Raw genomic sequence first — 20587 nt, forward strand, 5'->3', positions numbered from 1 at the left:
CTTCATTTTGGATTAAATGCGTTCAGCGTCGATATAAATATTATAAGTACAGATATGGATATTTCATTTTTTGCCACATTTTCGGTTCTTTGGATGTATTACATGCAGACAATTTAATATTTTACATATTTTATTAGTCCTTAAGAATGATCAACGTATAGATTAAGTCGTTTGACCAGTAATATTTCATTTTTTTATCAGGTATTATAAGTATTTTATACATATTTTTTGAACTTATGTATTAATTCTATGCAGACTATTCCCATTACCGGAAGTTGGAAAAGTGTCAAGAGGCTCGGTCGGAACATAATATTACGACTGTCCTAATTTTGGTAAACAGCAAGCACTGTAATAGGATTCAAAGTAAACCCATAGAACGTAAAGTGAACGAAATAACCAATTTTCGTTTTCTACTTCAATTTTTATCATTTCACTGTCATAAGTTTACGAAAACAGTTCATGTACCATGCCATGGTCCATAAATTTTTGTCTTGCTCTTATTCGCATGTGATATATGTATTTTGGCATCTGTTATTGGTTATTTCTTCATCTAGAGTAGGGGTTTCATTATATTTCTTTTGACTCTGATAATAATGATTAACCAGAGATTCATAATTTATAGTATATACCAGCGATACAACAGTCAACACACAATTTCACAAAATAGAAAAACCATGTTAAAATAAACCTTAACGCTATTTGTCCGCCATTACTGGACATCACAAAGGTTCCTGTAAAATTTTCACGGTCACAATGGAAAATGTCTGACGCCACAAAGCAAAATTTATTTAAGAATTGAATGCTTCTTTTTGTAACTTCATTGGGGTGTAAAAGCGTTGACCGAAGTACATTTTGTATGAAGCGCAGAAGCGGATCATGACAACACTATTTTTATCAAGTTTTTATTTAATTTACCTGTGCACTTTATTGTGGGACCTCGTGTCATGAATGAAAAATTTCATTGTGTAATGAAGTTGATTAAGGAATAACGCGAGATTGCAGTTAGCCAATCAGAATAACATATTATAATGAAACATACATCTAATGTAATTATTGTTGCTTAAAGTCAAAAGTTCAAGTGTCACAAAATCTCGGGTCAAGTGTCGCAGATTCCCAAATAGCGATAAGTTCTATGGTACCAGTTGTCTTTAAACAAACAGATGACACATGTACAGGGAAAAGTCCCCCAGTCAAACACCCAAAAGCAGAAATATCTCAAAATTTTTCAAGTGTTAGTGATGTAATCATGTTTAGTTAAATATGAGGCAGGTGTATCATGCGAGAAAAGGATGAAGTCCGTACAAACTATTATGTTAATACCAATTTTTGCAAAGTTTAAACTACAGTAAAATATTCTAAGGCAATTACAATGTTTAAAGAATTGAATTTTACAATTTATGACATTCTAAATTACAAAAAATCACTATCAATTAAGAAAAATCCTCTACTTTTGACATACCCCACATCATTGGCTTCAACAAGGTCTGAACAATAATTAAAAATAAAGAACCCTTAACCAAATTGCTAAAAAATGAATTCTCAGTATATTTTGAATTTCTGTTGAAAAACAAATGAAAAAGTAATGGAAACATGGAAACATTTCCGATGTTGGTCTTCTTGATAGGTACATGTATTTTAATTATGATGTCATTTTCAATGTAAACATAGAAACACTATCTTCAGGTAACAATTTATACTTTTGTACCTTAAAGCCATTGGAGTCAAAGTTGGCTTATTATCAATTAATCTTTGTGTGTCAGATTCCTTGTCCAATACAAAACTCTGTCTGATTGATCAGGTGTGTTTCCCCAGATGCTCATTTTGTTTGCTATAAAATCAAATGTTGAATAAGCACTAGCATGACTAGACTGATTTTAAAATGATTTTATTTTCATTGTTAAGCAGCCAATATTCTTTTGATAATCAGAAAAAACAATTTGCTGGAAACCATTTGATGCTCCTTTCCATATTTTAAGCAAATTCCAGAGACAAACAATACCAGAAGAGAGAAATAATACAGGAAAATTATTTCTGCGCAGATGCGGGAAACTGAAATAAAAAGTTAAATATTTTGGATTCATTAGTATATTGGTTTTTCTATCGATTTTTGTTTTTATTTAATTTTCAACTGTTATTATGGACTTCGTTCCCATATTATTACAACTGAATAAGTCATTTGTAATCCATTTCTCTTTGTAAAAGGTTGATTACAGACTAAAAAAAAGTATTGTTTCAGGTATCAGTAATCCAAATCTGTACATAGACTCTATGTTCTTTTGTAATAAACCATTATTTAATCCAAAGAACACTAAAATACTAAGTAGATGTACATGTAGAGAGAAACTATAAGAAGAAAAAAATTATCAAATATCTGTAAAAAATATTTGTAGTTGTTTATTTCAAAGTTATCATGTTTATAAATAGTGTTCATTGGACCTGTTAAAATAGATTTAATTATTGACCAATGAGATAATTTGATATTTTATTTTTGCAATCAATGATTTCCCTCAACTTGAACTCCAAAACAATGAAAAAAAGGATCCAAGAAAAACCTCTATTTGACAATTTACACAATTTCACATTATGATAAATGTATGATATAGTCAATTCAGGTAAAGGATAAACTCAAGTCAATCAGTATTTGCATAACTTGCTGTAATATTGATCAGGGTTGGCAAAGTAATACATTGTGTACCTGGGCTGGAAATCCAACTTAGAAAAACAGTGTTTTCCTGGACTGGACAATAATCCCAGAAATGGGTAATACTAGCACGCATTATGTCTATGAGCGGTGGGGGCATTAAGTTTTACCCTTGTCCGTCTGTACGTACATATGTACGTCCCAAAATTGGTTTCCGTTCTCTAACTTGAGTTTGCCTCAACCAAATGTTATGAAACTTATACACAATGCTTATTACCACAAAACACAGATCAAGTTTGAATTTTGGTGGCGTCACTTTAACCGTTCTAGAGTTATGCCCCTTTATAAATGGAAAGATTGCAAAATTTTTAGTTTCCGTTCTCTAACTTAAGTTTGCCTCAACCAAATGTTATGAAACTTATACACAAGGCTTATTACCACAAAACACAGATCAAGTTTGAATTTTGGTGGCTTCACTTTAACTGTTCTAGAGTTATGCCCCTTTATAAATGGAAAAATTGCAAAATTTTTAGTTTCTGTCCTCTAACTTAAGTTTGCCTCAACCAAATGTTATGAAACTTATGCACAATGCTTATTACCACAAAACACAGATCAAATTTGAATTTTGGTGGCGTCACTTTAACCGTTCTAGAGTTATGCCCCTTTATAAATGGAAAAAATTGCAAAATTTTTATTTTCTTCTAAATATCAAGTTATTTTTAAAATTGGAGTTATCTTCCTTTGTCCATGATTGTAGTTGAATCAACTACAATCAATGCTTTTTCAATGCAATGTTTAATTTTGACTTCCACTGATAAAACACAGATCAAGTTGAATTTGGGTAGTGTCACTTTAACCATTATTGAGTTATGCCCCTTTATAAATAGAAAAATTGCTGAATTTTTAGTTTCTGTTCTCTACTTAAGTTAACCTCAACCAAATGTTATGAGACTTACACACAAAACTCAGATCAAGTTCAAATTTGGGTAGCGTCACTTTTACTGTTCTTCAGTTATGTCCCTTTATAACTGTATGATATGCAAGCGGGGGCATCATCTGTGTCCACATGTGGACACTATCCACATTTATTTAGCTTATTTTTACACTGATTGGTTGAGTCATATTGTGTTTCACAGTATCATTGCTATTTATGTACATTTTATACAGGTAAATATTGACAGTCTTTTTCAAAGGATAAAAAAATCATATTCTTTTTTTGTTCTGTAATTGTTCTATAGTTAGAATACAATTTTTCACATTTATTGGTGTAACTTGCTGTAAATTTAGAAATTATTGCGTACATGTGAATGTGAAAATGAACACATTGCAGGATGATGTCTAAACAGGTTAAGTACTGCTGCCAATATTAGCACTGCATTCAAGAAGAAAATATTCTGCAAAAGCTGTAAGATCCATGTGTCGTATACATGTAGGACTTGGGGAACACAGTTAGATACTAAGATAGGGAAAATATTGGACATAAAAGATTAACAAACATGTACAGCATATTTCATCATATTAAGACACAAAAAATTACATGCATCCTGGACTCATCAAAATCTATTGGGACTCACCATTTCTAGAAGTGATGAGTCCCAGGACTCACCAAGAAAAATTCCTAGTGAGAACCCTGCATAACTGAAGTCATCAGTCAAAAAACAATGTACTTATATATATGACATAATGATATACACCCCACTTGAATCTGCCACTGTATTAACTTAACTTACTGTATTAGTTGTAGTCACTACAATTGTTTTTAGTAATAAAATAAATGTAATTAAAACCTTAATTTATTGCCTTATTTTTTTGAGTTTTGGAAATTTCTAAGTCAGACAAAATGGACATAAAAAAGAATGTTACTGCTATGTGCTCGGCAAAAGTGCCTGGAATAAACTTCAGCACGTTCAAAAACTTTTTTTTGCCAAATGACCTACATGTACATACATGTACATCCAGAAAATGTTTTCTTTGTACTACAATGATACCATTTGCATGTGCATATTTTTAGGGTAGAAGATGAGTAGCTCAGAAGAAGTATCATGGATTTCTTGGTTTTGTGGATTGAGAGGAAATGAGTTTTTCTGTGAGGTAAAATATTATAATCCACAGTAAAGCTGTTTGGTCTAAAATCAATTTTTGGGGTAAAGATTGCATTCATGCAATCAATCTCTTATGTATGTAGCTAGCTTAGCTTGAGAGTATCAATTTTTCAGACTTTGAGATAAAAAAAAGATTGCATTCAGCCATTGTGTACAAGATTTAAAACATCCCATGGGTACAAAATCTGTAATTTTATCAAATTGTTTATTAATGAAATATATACCAGTACTCATACATTCAAGTTACAGGATGATGTCTTTGTGCATATCTGAAGGTGTGGATGGAGTTTACAGAATAAGGAATAATGGAAAAAAAGTGTAGAATAAAGGGCATGAAATATAAAGAATAGAGAATAATGGGGTGTGAAAATATAAAAAATAGAGAATACTGGGCAAAACTTATATAGAAGAGAGAAAAAAGGCTGAAAAAATTAAAGAATGCAGAATTGATGGACCCCCCCCCCCCCCCCCCCCCCCCCCCCCCCCCCCCCCTGCCAAACCCTCATATCTCTACTTATCTAGAAAATTGCATAATTTTTCATGCTGCATGAATCTAGTATCTGTTCTAAAAATATCAATGATGTCATTATTTGTCAATATTTGATTAATAAAGTTATCTTCTTTTGTCTATGTAATGATAATTGTGGTTATCCAACCAATTCGTAGTTTTTAGTTTCCACTTAAAAATGAATGCAATCTTTACCATGTTTACCCTTAAGTGCTCACATGCACTTTGAGTTTAAGATACAGAAAATGCTTACAAATGACTATTGAACATTTATTTTGTTGTTGGTTATCAATTTTTCAAGTGATTTAATCTTTCAAGCATGTCTAGTGAAATGTTTGTAACTTGTACGAAATTTTTACAGTACACTTGATTCCCATCTCAGAACATGATAAGAGTTGCAATTACAGTGTATGGTGATTACCTTCTCCAAACATTATCTGACATATCAACATATCAAGGGAGATAATCATAGTTATCATCATAATAATCTGGTATTAAGCAACCAATATTCAATCAATGGTATTCTTTATCTGAATAATCAGTTTTTCATCGTTTTGAAAGGTTGATGAAGATTACATACAAGATAAGTTCAACTTGACAGGACTGAATGAGCAAGTTCCACATTACAGACAGGCTCTAGATATGATCCTCGACCTAGAACCAGGTAATGTCTTAACTTGGAAGTAAGTACCCTGTAGCAAATACAAGCAGGCTTGTTCTTTAGTTTAGAGCTAGATAAGATATGGAATTTCCCTATTACTGTTTCTAGGGACTGTCTTCATTTTGCAATGGTATGTACATTTAAGCTTTTGCTACATGTTGAAGGCCTCATTTTGCCTTTGAAATGAAGAACAGCTTAAAATCACTGTTCCATTGTTTTGGGTTTTTTTTTCAGTCGCTTGTGGGATTTGGTGTAGACCCTATCCCATCTTTTCCATTAGAATGATCCTAAACTACAAGATTGGTTATTATTCTAGACATACAACTATTAAGTAGTTACTATAAATTTAGAAATTATTGTGTGCATTTATGATTGCAATTTTGGACAAATGGACAACAATGCAAAATTCATTATTGCAATTTCAGGAAAATCTACATACAGATATATCTATCAAATTCAAAATGCAAGTTATAATTATTTTGATACTCATTCAGTGGCATTATTCGCATTAATAAAAACATCCCAATAACTTCTGAATTTACAGTATTTTAAAAATAAGTATCCACATGGTAAAGGTGTTCTAGATACATTTGCAGAACTTTTGGTACATTTGTTACTACATTAAATGGTTTGGTCATTTTCTAATGACTTAATCTTTAGATTTAACCTTCATTCATGTGACTTACACCAAACTTTAAATAGGTTTCTTTCTCCAAAATATAAAAGCACAATGCAATTGACATGTTTTTTTTTTTAAGAGCGTTAAAGATTGACTCACTATATGATTTTAGATGATGAACTTGAAGATAACCCTAATCAGAGTGATTTGATTGAACAAGCAGCAGAAATGTTATATGGGTTGATTCATGCCAGATACATCATGACAAACAGAGGAATTGCACAGATGGTAATATTAAAACACATGTCTTTTCTGCCACAAATTTTAAGATTTTCACTTATAAAAACATTATCTTCCTATTGATAAATGATTCTGTCCTTTACTGTAAACTAACTTATTTCGTTGGATACTTTGTTTTGCCCTTTCTAGTCCAGTTCACGGCAATTTAACTTCATGATTTTCAAATTTACTTGATTTTGTTTAATAAGGAAAAATCCAAGATTCTATCCCTGGCAAGGTCAAACCAAAGATTTGAAATTGCTTAACAGACTTTAGTTCAAAAACTGGTCAACTCTCAGTCGTGTTCAGGTAGGGTGACATGTTGTCTGTGGACTGTTACTTTGTGCACTAGCATGTTCACTTACTGTGGGTTCATTATTATACGTTGGATACTAATTTTCGTGGATTTCGTGGGTACAAGTGAACCACGAAATTTAATGTTCAACGAATGACATATTTTCTATAGGATTGTACACAGACTTCGGCAAAACCACGAAATTAATATCCACGGATATGCAAATTTTCCCTTTATCCAGGTGTTGCTTCTTACAAACAAAATAATAGTTGACTATGATTATGGCAGAAAATTTGAATAAAGATATTTTTACAACTTTTATTATTAGTCCCCTACCGACAAAGTCGAAGGGGACTTTAGGTTTGCACTCCGTCCGTCTGTCCATCTGTCCATCCGTCAGTCCGGCAAATCAGCTTTCCACACTTTTTTTCTTCGTTCTTGAAGATATTGACTTGATATTTGGTATATAGTTTTATCATGACAAGTTATAGATCAAGTTCAAATTTTGTTCCGGTCTGATGATTTAGTCCAGAGTTATGGACCATAACTCTGGACCATATCTAATGTTCATATGTTAGAGTAGTATGTTAAACCAAATTTCTGTACAAAGGGAGATAACTAATTTTTTAAAAGACATTCTTTGTTAAATTATTTGAAGAATTTTTTGACAGGTTTGTTTGTTATTTAGTATAAACTAATTTTCTGAATGCTATATATATATATAAAAAAATTATGAAGAGAAATCCTTTAATTAGATAATAATCTATTTTTATTAATGTATATATTTCAATACATTACATTGTGTAGATAAAAGTTGTTGACATTTTATAGATAAGTTACAAATCTATATTAGTTTGTGACAAATGAAAGAAAAAAATATTTGGAACTATTAATTATATCTGATTATAATTTGAAAATAGATATACACTGTATTACATCATATCTAATTCTAGAGAACTATTAATCATATCTAATGTTTTTTTCATCATGCTTATAAGATATTGATTGATAATTGGTATATAGTTTTATCATGACAAGTTACAGATCAAGTTCAAATTTTTGTTTCGGTCTATTATTTTGTGCAGAGTTATGGTCCTTGGACTTGAAAAATTCACTCATATAATCAGTTTTCAACACCGTTTTTAGTCATGCTTGAAGATATTGACATGATATACTTTTTGTTTACACCATGAAAAGTTATAGAACAAGTTAGCATTTTGTTCCAGTATAATGAATTTTTACCCGGTAGGGGACTATGTATTGCCATGCAATACTCTCAGAATGCTTGTTAATTTTGACACACCTTCAAAATATCATACATGTATTAGTTGACGAGCTCATATCCTAAATCATAGTTACATTTTTTGTACCTATGAAGTTCTGATTTTTGTAGATTGAAAAGTGGCAACAAGGAGACTTTGGTTATTGTCCAAGAGTATATTGTGAAAATCAACCAATGTTACCAATAGGTAAGGTATTCTTTTTAAGATAATCAATCCTTATTATAATAATTAAATGGGTAAGGTTCATTTTTATGTGGACTCATAATCAATACATCAGGTTTTATGTCATATGAACTTTGTGGGAATGAAGTGTTCATAGGAATTCATCATCTACCTCAATGTTCAGGCCAGAAAAAATCATGTCCAATGTTGTTCAGAAATTGTGTTGGAGGTTTTGATTGTATATGATTGAAGACTTAAAAATTCAGTTTGATGCTCGTCGTATGTTATTATTCTATTGTTGATTATCTTGGTAGAGTTTTTTTTTCTCATCCAAATCATGTGTAATGGTTATGCACAGAAAAAGAACAAACACATTGTTACATCACAAGAAATTAAAATATTTTATATATGCCAAAAGAACATATATAACAGTCAAAAATTATAAGTTACTGAAAATGTGCAAATCTGTTTGAATTTTTATTTGTACTAGTTGCAGTGGAGAACATGGAGTTTTGGGTGATATAAATAGTTCAGTTTGGTAACTACATGTAGAAGATTTTCTTCGTAGTCAAACAAACAACAGTGTTGTGAGCTTCTCATAAACAAATAGACTAGTTCCATGGTCTTGTTTGTCTTTGGTTTATAAAATTATGAGTCCAATCTGCTGTATGCCTTAGCAGTGGAATAAAAACACAAAACATAAAATCATAACAAAGGTTTAGTCTTCATTTATTTGTTTCACATAATCCTACAATTTTTTCTGATGCATTTTTGGTTACAGAATTCAAAAGCCTAGACAATTGATATCCAACTAATTGTCCATTTATTAGCGTCTGTTTCCAATTTTAGAATATTTTGCAAAGGAAACCACCATCAAGGTTGGATAAACTGTTTCCCTGCCTATTCAAACCATAGGAAAAGAGCAGGTTTTGATGTATTTATTAAAATTTTATGAATTTTCATTGCACAGTGACCTATTTTGTTATCCCATTTTTACCATGAATGTTTAATGCATGTAGAAAAAAAGTTATTGTGAGATCTTACACAATACACTATTCTAGTTTCAACTGCTTTGAAGTGCAAGAATACAGTATTTCCTACTAATAAATTGTGGGTTGCTGCATTTTTCTTTAGCATTTGTAAGAATTTTAAGTAAAATGATAATTTTATATTAAAGGTGATTGGGGTCTAAAAAAGTGCCTCCAATCCCCTATCCCCCTCCCCAAAATACATTTAAATCTGGAACAGCCATAATCAGAAAAGGGACTATTTTTAATAACATTTTTCCCTTTTGGTGTAGGAACAATACAAATTACCCACACTCATTTAGACTGTTGTAAAATGTATGTGTATAAAGTGTCCTTTACTGCAAGGATGTCCAATAATCTAAAGTATTATATATTAAAGGTTTGTCAGACGTACCAGGTGAAGCAATGGTGAAACTGTATTGTCCAAAATGTCAAGATGTTTACACACCTAAGTCTTCACGACATCATCATACTGATGGAGCCTATTTTGGCACAGGATTTCCCCACATGCTATTTATGGTTCATCCAGAATACAGACCAAAACGTCCAGCCAATCAGTTTGTGCCAAAGTAAGTTTTCATTCTTGAGTTATTTATACATTCTATTGTAATGTTTTGATAACTATATGATGTCATGGATCAAAAATTGATAATACATGTTGCATTCTAAGCTACACATTCAAAAAGCACCACTTTGACATGAAGGAAGCCAGACTGCAACTTTTCTTTTGGTAAGCTAGTGGTCTTTGATGGTTTTGATTAATTTTCTTCTGATCTTTATTATTCTGTTAAATTCAGTGTTCTCCCAGGCCATTTTAGCGTTGCGGTATTCAGGGCTATCGTATTTCAGCACTGTACTATTGGGCAGACCGCAGCGCTATCCAATCAAATGTCAGCGCTATTGTTTTTGAATTTTCAAACTTCCGGTATTGTTCTGTACAATTCATGGTCGACTGGTTCATTTGTCTGAAAGATCGTTTATTCACCTAAAGAAGTGAAATATCGGAGGGGCCAGTTCAATAAAAGAACAAAATGGCGCCATTTGTAATTCTTTTACTGTCAAAAAAACCTTTTCTATCTGGAGTTTTTCGCTTTAAAAAGAAGCAGAAGCTTTATGAAAGGGGTGGATAGTGCTAAAAAATCATTCCTAAATTATTTAAGGGAAGTTTTACCCCCTTCTCTGACAACTTGGTCTTGACCATCTTTTGAACCATCTAAGATTATTCAGGAACATATATACTGTTCCCAGGATTATTTCATTATTTTTTTGCGTTTACAACTGCACTGTTGAATCTGTATTGCTTTAAGGAAAGCATTCCTGTTGTCCAGGGATTCTTAACAAGCCCGCATCTTACGATTACTTCTCCTTGCATCGCTCGTTTCAAAATCAAATAGAGAATAAAACAAAACGAAAAATTGTGTAAATAAATCCTGGGGAGAACACTGAAATTTATTTGCAACTTTTAATAGCCTACGAATTTAGAGCTTGCCAAATTGTGAAGACGCCTGTCATAAGTCAAAGAGAGAGAGAGAGGCAGAAGATACCAAAGGAAGAATCAAGACTCATAAGTCAAAGAGAGAAAGAGACAGAAGATACCAAAGGAAGAATCAAGACTCATAAGTCAAAGAGAGAGAGAGAGAGAGAAGATACCAAAGGAAGAATCAAGACTCATAAGTCAAAGAGACAGAGAGGCAGAAGATACCAAAGGAAGAATCAAGACTCATAAGTCAAAGAGAGAGAGAGAGACAGAAGACACCAAAGGAAGAATCAAGACTCATAAGTCAAAGAGAGAGAGAGGCAGAAGATACCAAAGGAAGAATCAAGACTCATAAGTCAAAGAGAGAGAGAGAGGCAGAAGATACCAAAGGAAGAATCAAGACTCATAAGTCAAAGAGAGAGAGAGGCAGAAGATACCAAAGGAAGAATCAAGACTCATAAGTCAAAGAGAGAGAGAGGCAGAAGATACCAAAGGAAGAATCAAGACTCATAAGTCAAAGAGAGAAAGAGAGACAGAAGATACCAAAGGAAGAATAAAGACTCATTAGTCAAAGAGAGAGAGAGAGAGACAAGATACCAAAGGAAGAATCAAGACTCATAAGTGAAAGAGAGAGAGAGAGACAGAAGATACCAAAGGAAGAATCAAGACTCATAAGTCAAAAAGAGAGAGAGAGAGACAGAAGATACCAAAGGAAGAATCAAGACTCATAAGTCAAAGAGAGAGAGAGAGACAGAAGATACCAAAGAAAGAATCAAGACTCATAAGTCAAAGAGAGACTGACAGAATCATTGCAAAAACAAAAAAACAAAACAATGAAAAGACAAAACAACAGTCTACAAATCACTTCATAGTTTTCTCGTTTGAATAGTTTCACATTTGTCATTTAGGGGCCTTTTATAGCTATCTGGTATGGGTTTTGCTCATTGTTGAAGGTCATACAGTGACCTATAGTTGTTTACCTTTATGTCATTTAGTCTCTGGTCGAGAGTTGTCTCATTGAAAATCATACCACATCTTCTTATTTTTACAATCAGGATAATAGGCTTTCTACGAAAAGAAAAATATGAAATATATATTTGAAGAAGGAAATTGTGTATATTAGGCTTCTCAGATATTTACTTTCTATTTATTTACAGATTATATGGATTCAAGATTCACCCACTTGCCTACAATTTACAGTATCAGGCTGCATCAAACTTTAAAGTACCATCAAGAGGACTGAGCCATAGTAACAATAAACGATAAACAAGTGACATAAACTATTATTTGTATTTGTATGATCTGTGACAATGAACTCATAGTGCATCTGGGAATAATCGTGAATAATAATCGCCAGATAAGACAAAAACATTGAAATAATGTTTTTTTATAGGACAAAAACATTAAATAAAGGTTTTTTTTTATACATTTCAGTTTTTTCTTGCCTTCAATGAAAGCAAAAGAAGATGAGATAAAGGTTTTTGGATCATGTCTATTCCTTAAAAAAATATGCATGAAAGGACAATCTTTGATACCAGTATATGAATGCTTTATTTAAAAAAAAAAAACTACATCAGCATCTGTCAGGTGTCATTTGACAATTTTCCTTTCAAATATGCCTTATAATTATTCATTCTTTAGATGTATAGATTCTGGAAAGGAAAGGGGTATACTGTTTTACCTGTCTGTTCGTGCGTCCCATAAAATTCCATCACATTTTTCTTGGGAACTACATAGAGGAGCTTCTATAATTTGTTATCAGTTTTCATGTGATAATGTTATACCGTGTAATGCATTTTCAGATTCACCGATTCTCAACTTCCTGTTTACTGAATACTTTTATATTTTAACACATAATTACCATGTATGATATTTTCGTCACATTTTTCTCAGAAAGTACAAATAAGAGCTTCTTAAGTTTGTTATCATTCTTCATCTTACAATGCTATACTGTTTAATGCAGTTACAGATTAATCAATCATCAACTTCCTGTTTATCGAAAACATATATTTATTAACACATAATTACCATGTATAAAATTTTCCTGAAATTTGTTCTAATATTATGTGATCATGCTTTACCATGTGATGATTTATCAGATTGTGTGATCATGCTTTACCATGTGATGTTTTATCAGATTGTGTGATCATGCTTTACCATGTGATGATTTATCAGATTATGTGATCATGCTTTACCATGTGATGATTTATCAGATTGTGTGATCATGCTTTACCATGTGATGAGTTATCAGATTCATTGCTTATCAACTTCCTGTTAACCCATTTCTGAAAGCATGGGGTATCATTAGTGAACAGTGGCTCAGACTTTTACTTGTTATCTTTATCAGACTTGTAATGCTATAGCATAGGTGTTGCCAAGATATGACATACTGCAGTTGTTTTCCAAGAAATAATTTTTAACCGGATTTTCGAAGAAAAAATCGGTTATTGATTTGGGGATGTATGGCGGGCGACTGCTTAACAGTGTCCTTTCATTAACATGCAAACACTTTGACGAATTTTTTTCAAATTTTGATATGTTGTTTCCTGTGACTAAATGTTGATGATAAGATCTGTAGGACAGTATAGATAAAGTTTGAAATAAACTGTTCATTATTAGACATTTTGAAGATAATTACAGATAAGTTTTATAGACTTTTAATAGATATTGTATTAATGATAAATGACATTTTGGATTTTTTTTCATCTTTTCTTTGTAAATTGTTTGAAGAAATTTGTGGTTGGTTTGTTCTGTATAAACTTATTTTCTGAATGCTATATATATATATTTTTTGATGAAGCAAGCTCCTTTAAAAACTAAGCTTAGTTTGTCTATTAATAAACATATATTTAGATTTCTGATTTTGGGCCCAGTTTTCAAGTTGGTCCAAATTGGGGTCCAAAATTATACTGTGTTTGATTTCAACATAAATTGAAAATATATAGGGTTCTTTGAAAAGCTGAATCTAAACCTGTATTTATTTTCATTATTTATTAGATAATACCCCATTGAGGTCCAAAGGGTCCTTAATTAAAATTTTGTTTTATTTCATCAATAATTCAAAAATTGAATTTTTGGGGTTCTTTAAATTTGATATGCTAAAGATAACAATGTTATTAGATTTTGGATATTGGACAATAATAGGTAAATTTCCGATTTCAAATTTTTCAGTTCTTTGACCACATTCATTTTGTGTCACAAACCTATACTGTGTCAAATATTCAATCACAGTCCAAATTCAGACCTGTTTTAAGCTTAAATGTGTCCATACTTGCTCAACTGTTCAGGGTTCGACCTCTGCAGGAAAATCCGGTTTGCTGTCACTCTGACAGCCTCTTGTTATACATCAAATTATTTCATTAAAAAAAAAAATTGTTTAATCAATTATGACATGGAAATTCTAAATTTCTCTCATTTGTTTTCATGCATCTTGGAAGATGCGCTTGGGGACAGGATATCATCACTTTATAACAAACCTCTGTTTTTGAACAAAAAAATTTCAGACAGTCAGGAGCCTGTTTATTGGAGAAATTTTACACAAATATCTCCACACTAGTGATCCACTTTTCGTTGTTTATAAGAGGAATTAAATTTCCAATCTATGGTGCTAAAACTAACTTTTGGAAACACCATATGTTCCAAGAATAAAAGTTATTCTATTGGAAGTTCCTGCAAAGTGATAATCAAGAAATTTGTCAACTAATGGTATACCCCTTCACTGAAAGCAGCAAATGCAGGAAATAAACTCTTAAGGCTTATAATTTGGTACACCAAAAGCATGTTGGGGAACGACCATTTAATTTCAAGGAAGGGGGGGGGGGGGGGGGGGGTTATGGTTTTTTCCTAAAAAAATATTCTGATCCCAAATTTGATTGAAAAAAATATTGTGGTCAAGCAGATGACCAAAAAAAATATTCTTAATCCATTTTTTCCCCCATACCTTACAGTGTTAAATTTTAAAAAAAATAAAATTTGATTGATAGTGTTGAAAAACTAAAAAAAAATGTTCACGCTTTGCGTGAAAAAAATGTTCTGACTCAGACAAAAAACCATAACCCCCCCTTGAAGTTAAATGGTTGCTCCATCTGACTCATCAGTGGCCTTAAACAAAGCAGTAAGTAAGCCAAATCAAATATGAAGTTGAAGAGCATGAAAAAGCAGGGTTTTGTGTAATCCTTTACAAATTTCGTTATATTAAATTGTGTCAATTTTTGTCTTAAAATTGGTTTTCAAGATATGAGTTTAAATGTGTTTGTCAACAGTCAGTTATTCCTTGCAGATAATAATTATTTTACCACTTAACAGCTTGAAAAGGTAAAAAAAAATTCATAAATTTTATCAAGGATTTGTATAGTAAATCCTTGATTTTATAGGGAAAAAAAGAGACTCATAAGTTCATCAGCAATGTTACGAGTATTCCAAACGGTACCCATCATAGATATTTTCCCAAATTAGCTGGTATATTTGTTTTAAGGTTATGGATAAGTTTTATTGACCTTGACACATGCCCTTTTTGTGACATAGTCTTTCTTTCTGTGTTTAACAAGCTAATACTCATAACTCACAAGACCTTTTACCCAAAATCTTTCATACTTGGTAGAATTTATTTGTCAGATGCTCTCTTGACCACATACTCAACTGTCATTTAATTTTTGGAGGAGTCTTGGGACTTGGACTATTTACAGTGTAGCAGTCTAGTAAAATTTTGGCCATATTAACCCTTAAGCCATAGAAAGAAATGATTCACACCTTTTTTTTAGCCTTGTACAAATGTGTATTTGACACTGTGTACGTGAGATTGATAAGAACATTCAGAAGGACTATTTTTAAAATGATTGCATTGGAATATCCAAGAATGAAGTAAATGTAGAGAAGCAACTTAAATACTTGAATGTTTTTGTTCATTTGTAAACAATACTGGACCAAGGAGGTTGTCAATTTATGTCTTGCCTGCGGCAAAAGTCATGGAAAATGAGACATAGGGATTGATTTTTCCGATGACAACGGTTCCGGCTCCGGTGTCAACAATTGTTAAGTTTTCTGCTTAAGTTAGTTTGATAGGAACTACTGGTGATAGATAATTGTTATTTGTATGTAGTTACTATCGGTACAAGGACATCATTCGTAAATATAAATCAAAGTGCCGACATCTTATACGTTCAGGTATTTCACATCCAATTTATGGTAATATTCTATACAAAGCGCAAAAATGTTGTCATTCACCTCAAAAGCTAACCAAACCTTTAAACAGACTTATTCCGAAGGGATATACTGTAGTTACGATACTGTTGTCAGTTCATTAAAGATGGCATTTTTTGGACTTAATATTGATTCACTGAAAGGTCTTTGCATCGGAAATAAACACATTTATTCTAAAACAAGTTGTTGGCATCATACGGGTTAGGTTCCTTTTGTATATTTTATGATGGTATGATACTAAACCCCTAGGGAGGGATTGTGCTTGATTTTCATATGATGAAGACATAATCTTTCAATCAGTTTAATTGAGGTCTGGAGCTGGCATGTCAGTACGTAACTGCTAGTAGTCCTTTGTTAATTTATGTATCATTGTCATTTTGCTTAGTTTCTTCTGTTAACTATTCTAACATCGGACTCTGGCTTCTTTTAAACTGAGTTTTACTGTGCTTATTGCTGTGTGTTTGTTTATTCTACATTGGAAAGAGGTATAGGGAGTGGGTTGAGATCTCACAAAACATGTCCCAAGTCAGGAGCCTCTGGCCTTTGTTAGTCTTGTATGTTTTTTAATTTTAGTTCATTTATATGTTTAAGAGTTTAGTGTGACGTTTTCGCTGAACTAGTACACATTTTTGTTTAGGAACAAGCTGAAGCACGCCTCTGGGTGCTGGATTTTCTCGCTGTGTTGAAGACTCATTGGTGGCCTTGGGCTGTTTTCTGCTCTTTGGTCAGATTGTTGTCGCTTTGACAAATTCCCCATTTTCTTTCTTAATTTTATATCAGAAAATATCAGTTTGACCACTATTTCGATGCTCTGCCCTCTAAGTCATGGTCCAGTGACTTTGAATTAAGTACCAATTTTCAATAATAAGTTTGTCTGATTAATTTATATTGACTGGAACTACTTACAATAAACAACGATATTTTCTATAAAGTTACATTACTGTCTGTACATCTCAGTTTGTCGACCATTTCAGACCCTGCCCACTAGATCATGGTCCAGTGACTGAATTAATAAGCAATGTTGCTGTCCATCAAATTGTCTTTTTCTGAATTTTATGCCGTTAGTCGAGACATATCTCTGTGTCAACAGTTTATTAAAGTTAAGAAAAAATATATTTTGATAGAATCAAATAGATAATACATGTGCAGTTGAATTATTTTTTGGAGAGAATACTAATATTAATGGAACAATTGCCTTTCCCTCAAAGCTATATATTATTACGAGTAATAGGATAACTGTATTTGGTATATGGGATCATTGCAAAGCCTACATGTTATTCAGACCTCATATCTTGGATCAGTGATGTAGGTTAACTTTTTGTGGCTAAGTCCGTATTTCAGATACTATAAGGTAATAGGTCAAGCATACTTGGTGTATGGAACGGTTGTAAGGTCTACATCTCCGACTGGCAGGTTTCATTTGATCGTGGCCTTATTTCCATGGTTCGCCTGTCAATATTAAGAATTTGTGGTTTGGGCCGTTGCTCATGCAGAATGATTTAAAGGTGTACATGTCTGTCTGGCAGGGTTCATCTGATCTTGACCTTTTATTTATGGTTCATTTGACAAGTTTTTTGTGTTTAGATCCATTTACCAGATACTGTATGGACTCCTACCAATACCGTTTACAAAAACTATTTCTCAAAATTTATGACTTTTACCTTTGTTGCCAACGGTGAAAATAGGTCTAGTAAGGGAACAATCATTTAACTTCAAGGGGGGGGGGGGGGGGGGGGGTATGGTTTTTTGTCTGAGTCCGATTTTTTTTTAGTCTTTCGACGCTATCAATCAAATTATTTTTTCAAAATTTAACTGGGTAGAAATTTTCATTAAAATGAATGCTTTTATATTTGGTATACCCTTGACAATGTTGAGTTGAAGTGGATAAGCAATTTTTACAGCGGATGACCGTGAGGGCATTCCGGTGTTATGATGCCGCAAACATTTCTACCCACGTGACTTACGTTTTTGACTGATAACCGAACAAACGAGGGAAAATATGAATGCCTACTCAAATCCAATCTCATGATTAGAAAAACGAATTATTACAGAAGAGTGTCCATCATTCACTTGCACTGCACTATCATTAGAATAGTAGAATAGAATGATATACAAATGGATGAAAATTATATATAACTGTTATACAAATATCAATATAATATATAACAATAAACCAGAGTATACTGATAACAAATGATTATATATCACTACAATATAATAGTTGTAACGGTGAGGTTGAATTCCTTGTCATTTATTCATCATCCACACAGGAACTTGTCTCAGAAAAAAATATATCTATGTTTCTTAACCTAACTTTCAGGTATAGAGATGTGATTTTTTTCTGAGACATGTGCTTGTGACCATCCACCAGAACTTGCGGTCATCCGATGTTCAGTACTTCAGTACTTTGATTACATCTGCAGTGCATCCACTTCCTGTTTGCAGATAGTTTGAAATTTTAAAACACTCATTGTATAAGGTAAAGGTCGTCAAAGTTTTCTCGACTCCAATGACTTAAGGGTATTCTCTGTTATGCTTCAGTATACATGATACCTCAATCAATTGCATGCAGTGATTCAGGTACAGACACGGTATTTTTCTTATTTTAAAAACAAAAGCTCAGTTTTTTTACCAAAATAATACTTTTAGTAGGCCAATTTGCACATCTACCATGTCTACATATTATGATTAGAACGGTGCAAAATTCAATTCGTGCCCTACCCATAATTTTGTACATATTTTACCTATATACATATTTGGATTTCGCCGTGATTAGCTTTTTTGCGATGATGCGGCCTAAAGCAAACACCAATCAATCAAAAAACAACTGGGCAAAATATCGTTGGCCTGCTTTTTTGTCTCGCCTTGACGGAGTCAAAAAGCGAGACATATGTATGCTGTTTCCGGCGGCGGCGGCGGCATTAATATAAATAAGATGTGGTATGGGTGCCAATGAGACAACTCTCCATCCAAGTCACAATGTATAAAAACTTAAAAAGTAAACAATTATAGGTCTTCAACACGGAGCCTTAGCTCACACCGAACAGCAAGCTATAAAGGGCCCCAAAATGACTAGTGTAAAACAATTTAAACAGGAAAACAAACGGTCTAATCAATATAAAAAACGAGAAACGAGAAACACATATGAATTAACAATGTATTAGTTTGTGATTAGGTCTAGTTTCTTGTGAAACACTAGTTGTAGGTCAATGATATTTTGTATGCAGTTGTATAAGCATTGTCAGATCTAATTTCCGTGGAGATTATTTGGCCCTGCCCCCTCATTCATGGTCTATTGACTTTGAAACTTTTGCTTAGTTTACATGTATTAGTTTGTGATTAGGTCAGTTTATGGGGAACCACTAGTGGTAGGTCAATGATATTTGGTATGCAGTTGTATAAGAATTGGCGTATCTCATTTCCATGGAGATTATATAGCCCCACCCTCTCATCAGGGTTCATTGACTTTAAAACTTTTACAGTTTACAAATTAATGTTTGTGTTTAGGTTTGTTTAAAGGGAACGACTTATGATAAGTCAATGGTATTTGATATGCAGTTGTATTAGCATTGGCACATCTCATTTCCATTGAGATTGTTTAGCCCTGTATCTTCAGTAATGGTTCATTGACCTTCAATTTTCGCATAACTTACTTGTTAAAGTATTGCTATTTTGATTATCAAAATCACAAAAAGGCGAGACATATCTCTGTGTTAAAAGTTTAAGGATATTTTGCGTTTACAAATACAATTTCTCAAAAAAATTTTGGCAAGTTTTTTTCCAAAATCAATAGGCCAATTTTCACAAAACATAATATGCATATCTACATATTATATAAAAATAAGAAGATGGGGTATGTTTGCCGATGCGACACCTCTCAAAAAGAGACCAAAAGACACAGTAATTAACAACTATAGGTCACCGTACGGCCTTCAACAATGAGTAAAACCCATACCGCATAGTTCTTTTGTTCATACGCACTTGCGTATCTCCTACAACAGAGACTTTGACTGGTTTAGGAAATTTTTATAGACATTTTAGTATTAAACAGGATTTGCACCTCCTTTTACCAAAGGATGTTTGGGAATTTCAATTCTCAAAACTTTTACTGTGCAAAAGCTATATAATCGGTAGATGAGGGCCGCGTGATAGTGATAGGAAAGCATACGACTTAATATTAAAAAGTTGCCTCTTCATGTTCTAGTATTAGTTTTGGAAGTACATGTTCGATTTTAGCTCAGAATAAGTTTGGTTAAGATGTATTCATTTCGCTTGGTAACAATTGGTAACAATTTGCTGGCTGTAACATAGCAACTTCAATTACTGACAAGGA

At 32.6% G+C, this 20587-nt stretch overlaps 1 protein-coding gene across 3 annotated transcripts; it reads left to right on the top strand.

Annotated features, from left to right (window-relative positions):
- Nucleotides 1–262: 262 nt before the first annotated feature.
- LOC127729760 (casein kinase II subunit beta) lies at nucleotides 263–12481 on the top strand. Of its 3 annotated transcripts, none has more exons than XM_052237637.1 (7): nucleotides 263–378; nucleotides 4653–4732; nucleotides 5813–5915; nucleotides 6704–6819; nucleotides 8499–8574; nucleotides 9958–10147; nucleotides 12213–12481. In XM_052237637.1, exons 2-7 carry the CDS (start codon nucleotides 4661–4663, stop codon nucleotides 12319–12321), a joined length of 666 nt encoding a protein of 221 aa, XP_052093597.1. In that variant the 5' UTR covers nucleotides 263–378; nucleotides 4653–4660; the 3' UTR covers nucleotides 12322–12481. The 3 variants fall into 3 exon arrangements, with proteins under 3 accessions (XP_052093597.1, XP_052093595.1, XP_052093596.1); XM_052237635.1 differs by having other exon boundaries at nucleotides 263–363; XM_052237636.1 differs by having other exon boundaries at nucleotides 263–332.
- Nucleotides 12482–20587: the final 8106 nt, after the last annotated feature.

The sequence above is a fragment of the Mytilus californianus genome, unplaced genomic scaffold (genome assembly GCF_021869535.1).
Source record: "Mytilus californianus isolate M0D057914Y unplaced genomic scaffold, xbMytCali1.0.p SCAF_2, whole genome shotgun sequence".
NCBI classification, from domain to species: domain Eukaryota; kingdom Metazoa; phylum Mollusca; class Bivalvia; order Mytilida; family Mytilidae; genus Mytilus; species Mytilus californianus.

Bases quoted from the DNA above. Each gene is read 5' to 3' on its own strand.
- LOC127729760 (XM_052237637.1), top strand. From the start codon at position 4,661: ATGAGTAGCTCAGAAGAAGTATCATGGATTTCTTGGTTTTGTGGATTG. The intron at 5,916-6,703 runs GTAATGTCTTAA...ATATGATTTTAG, and splicing joins GATCCTCGACCTAGAACCAG to ATGATGAACTTGAAGATAAC. The intron at 10,148-12,212 runs GTAAGTTTTCAT...ATTTATTTACAG, and splicing joins GCCAATCAGTTTGTGCCAAA to ATTATATGGATTCAAGATTC.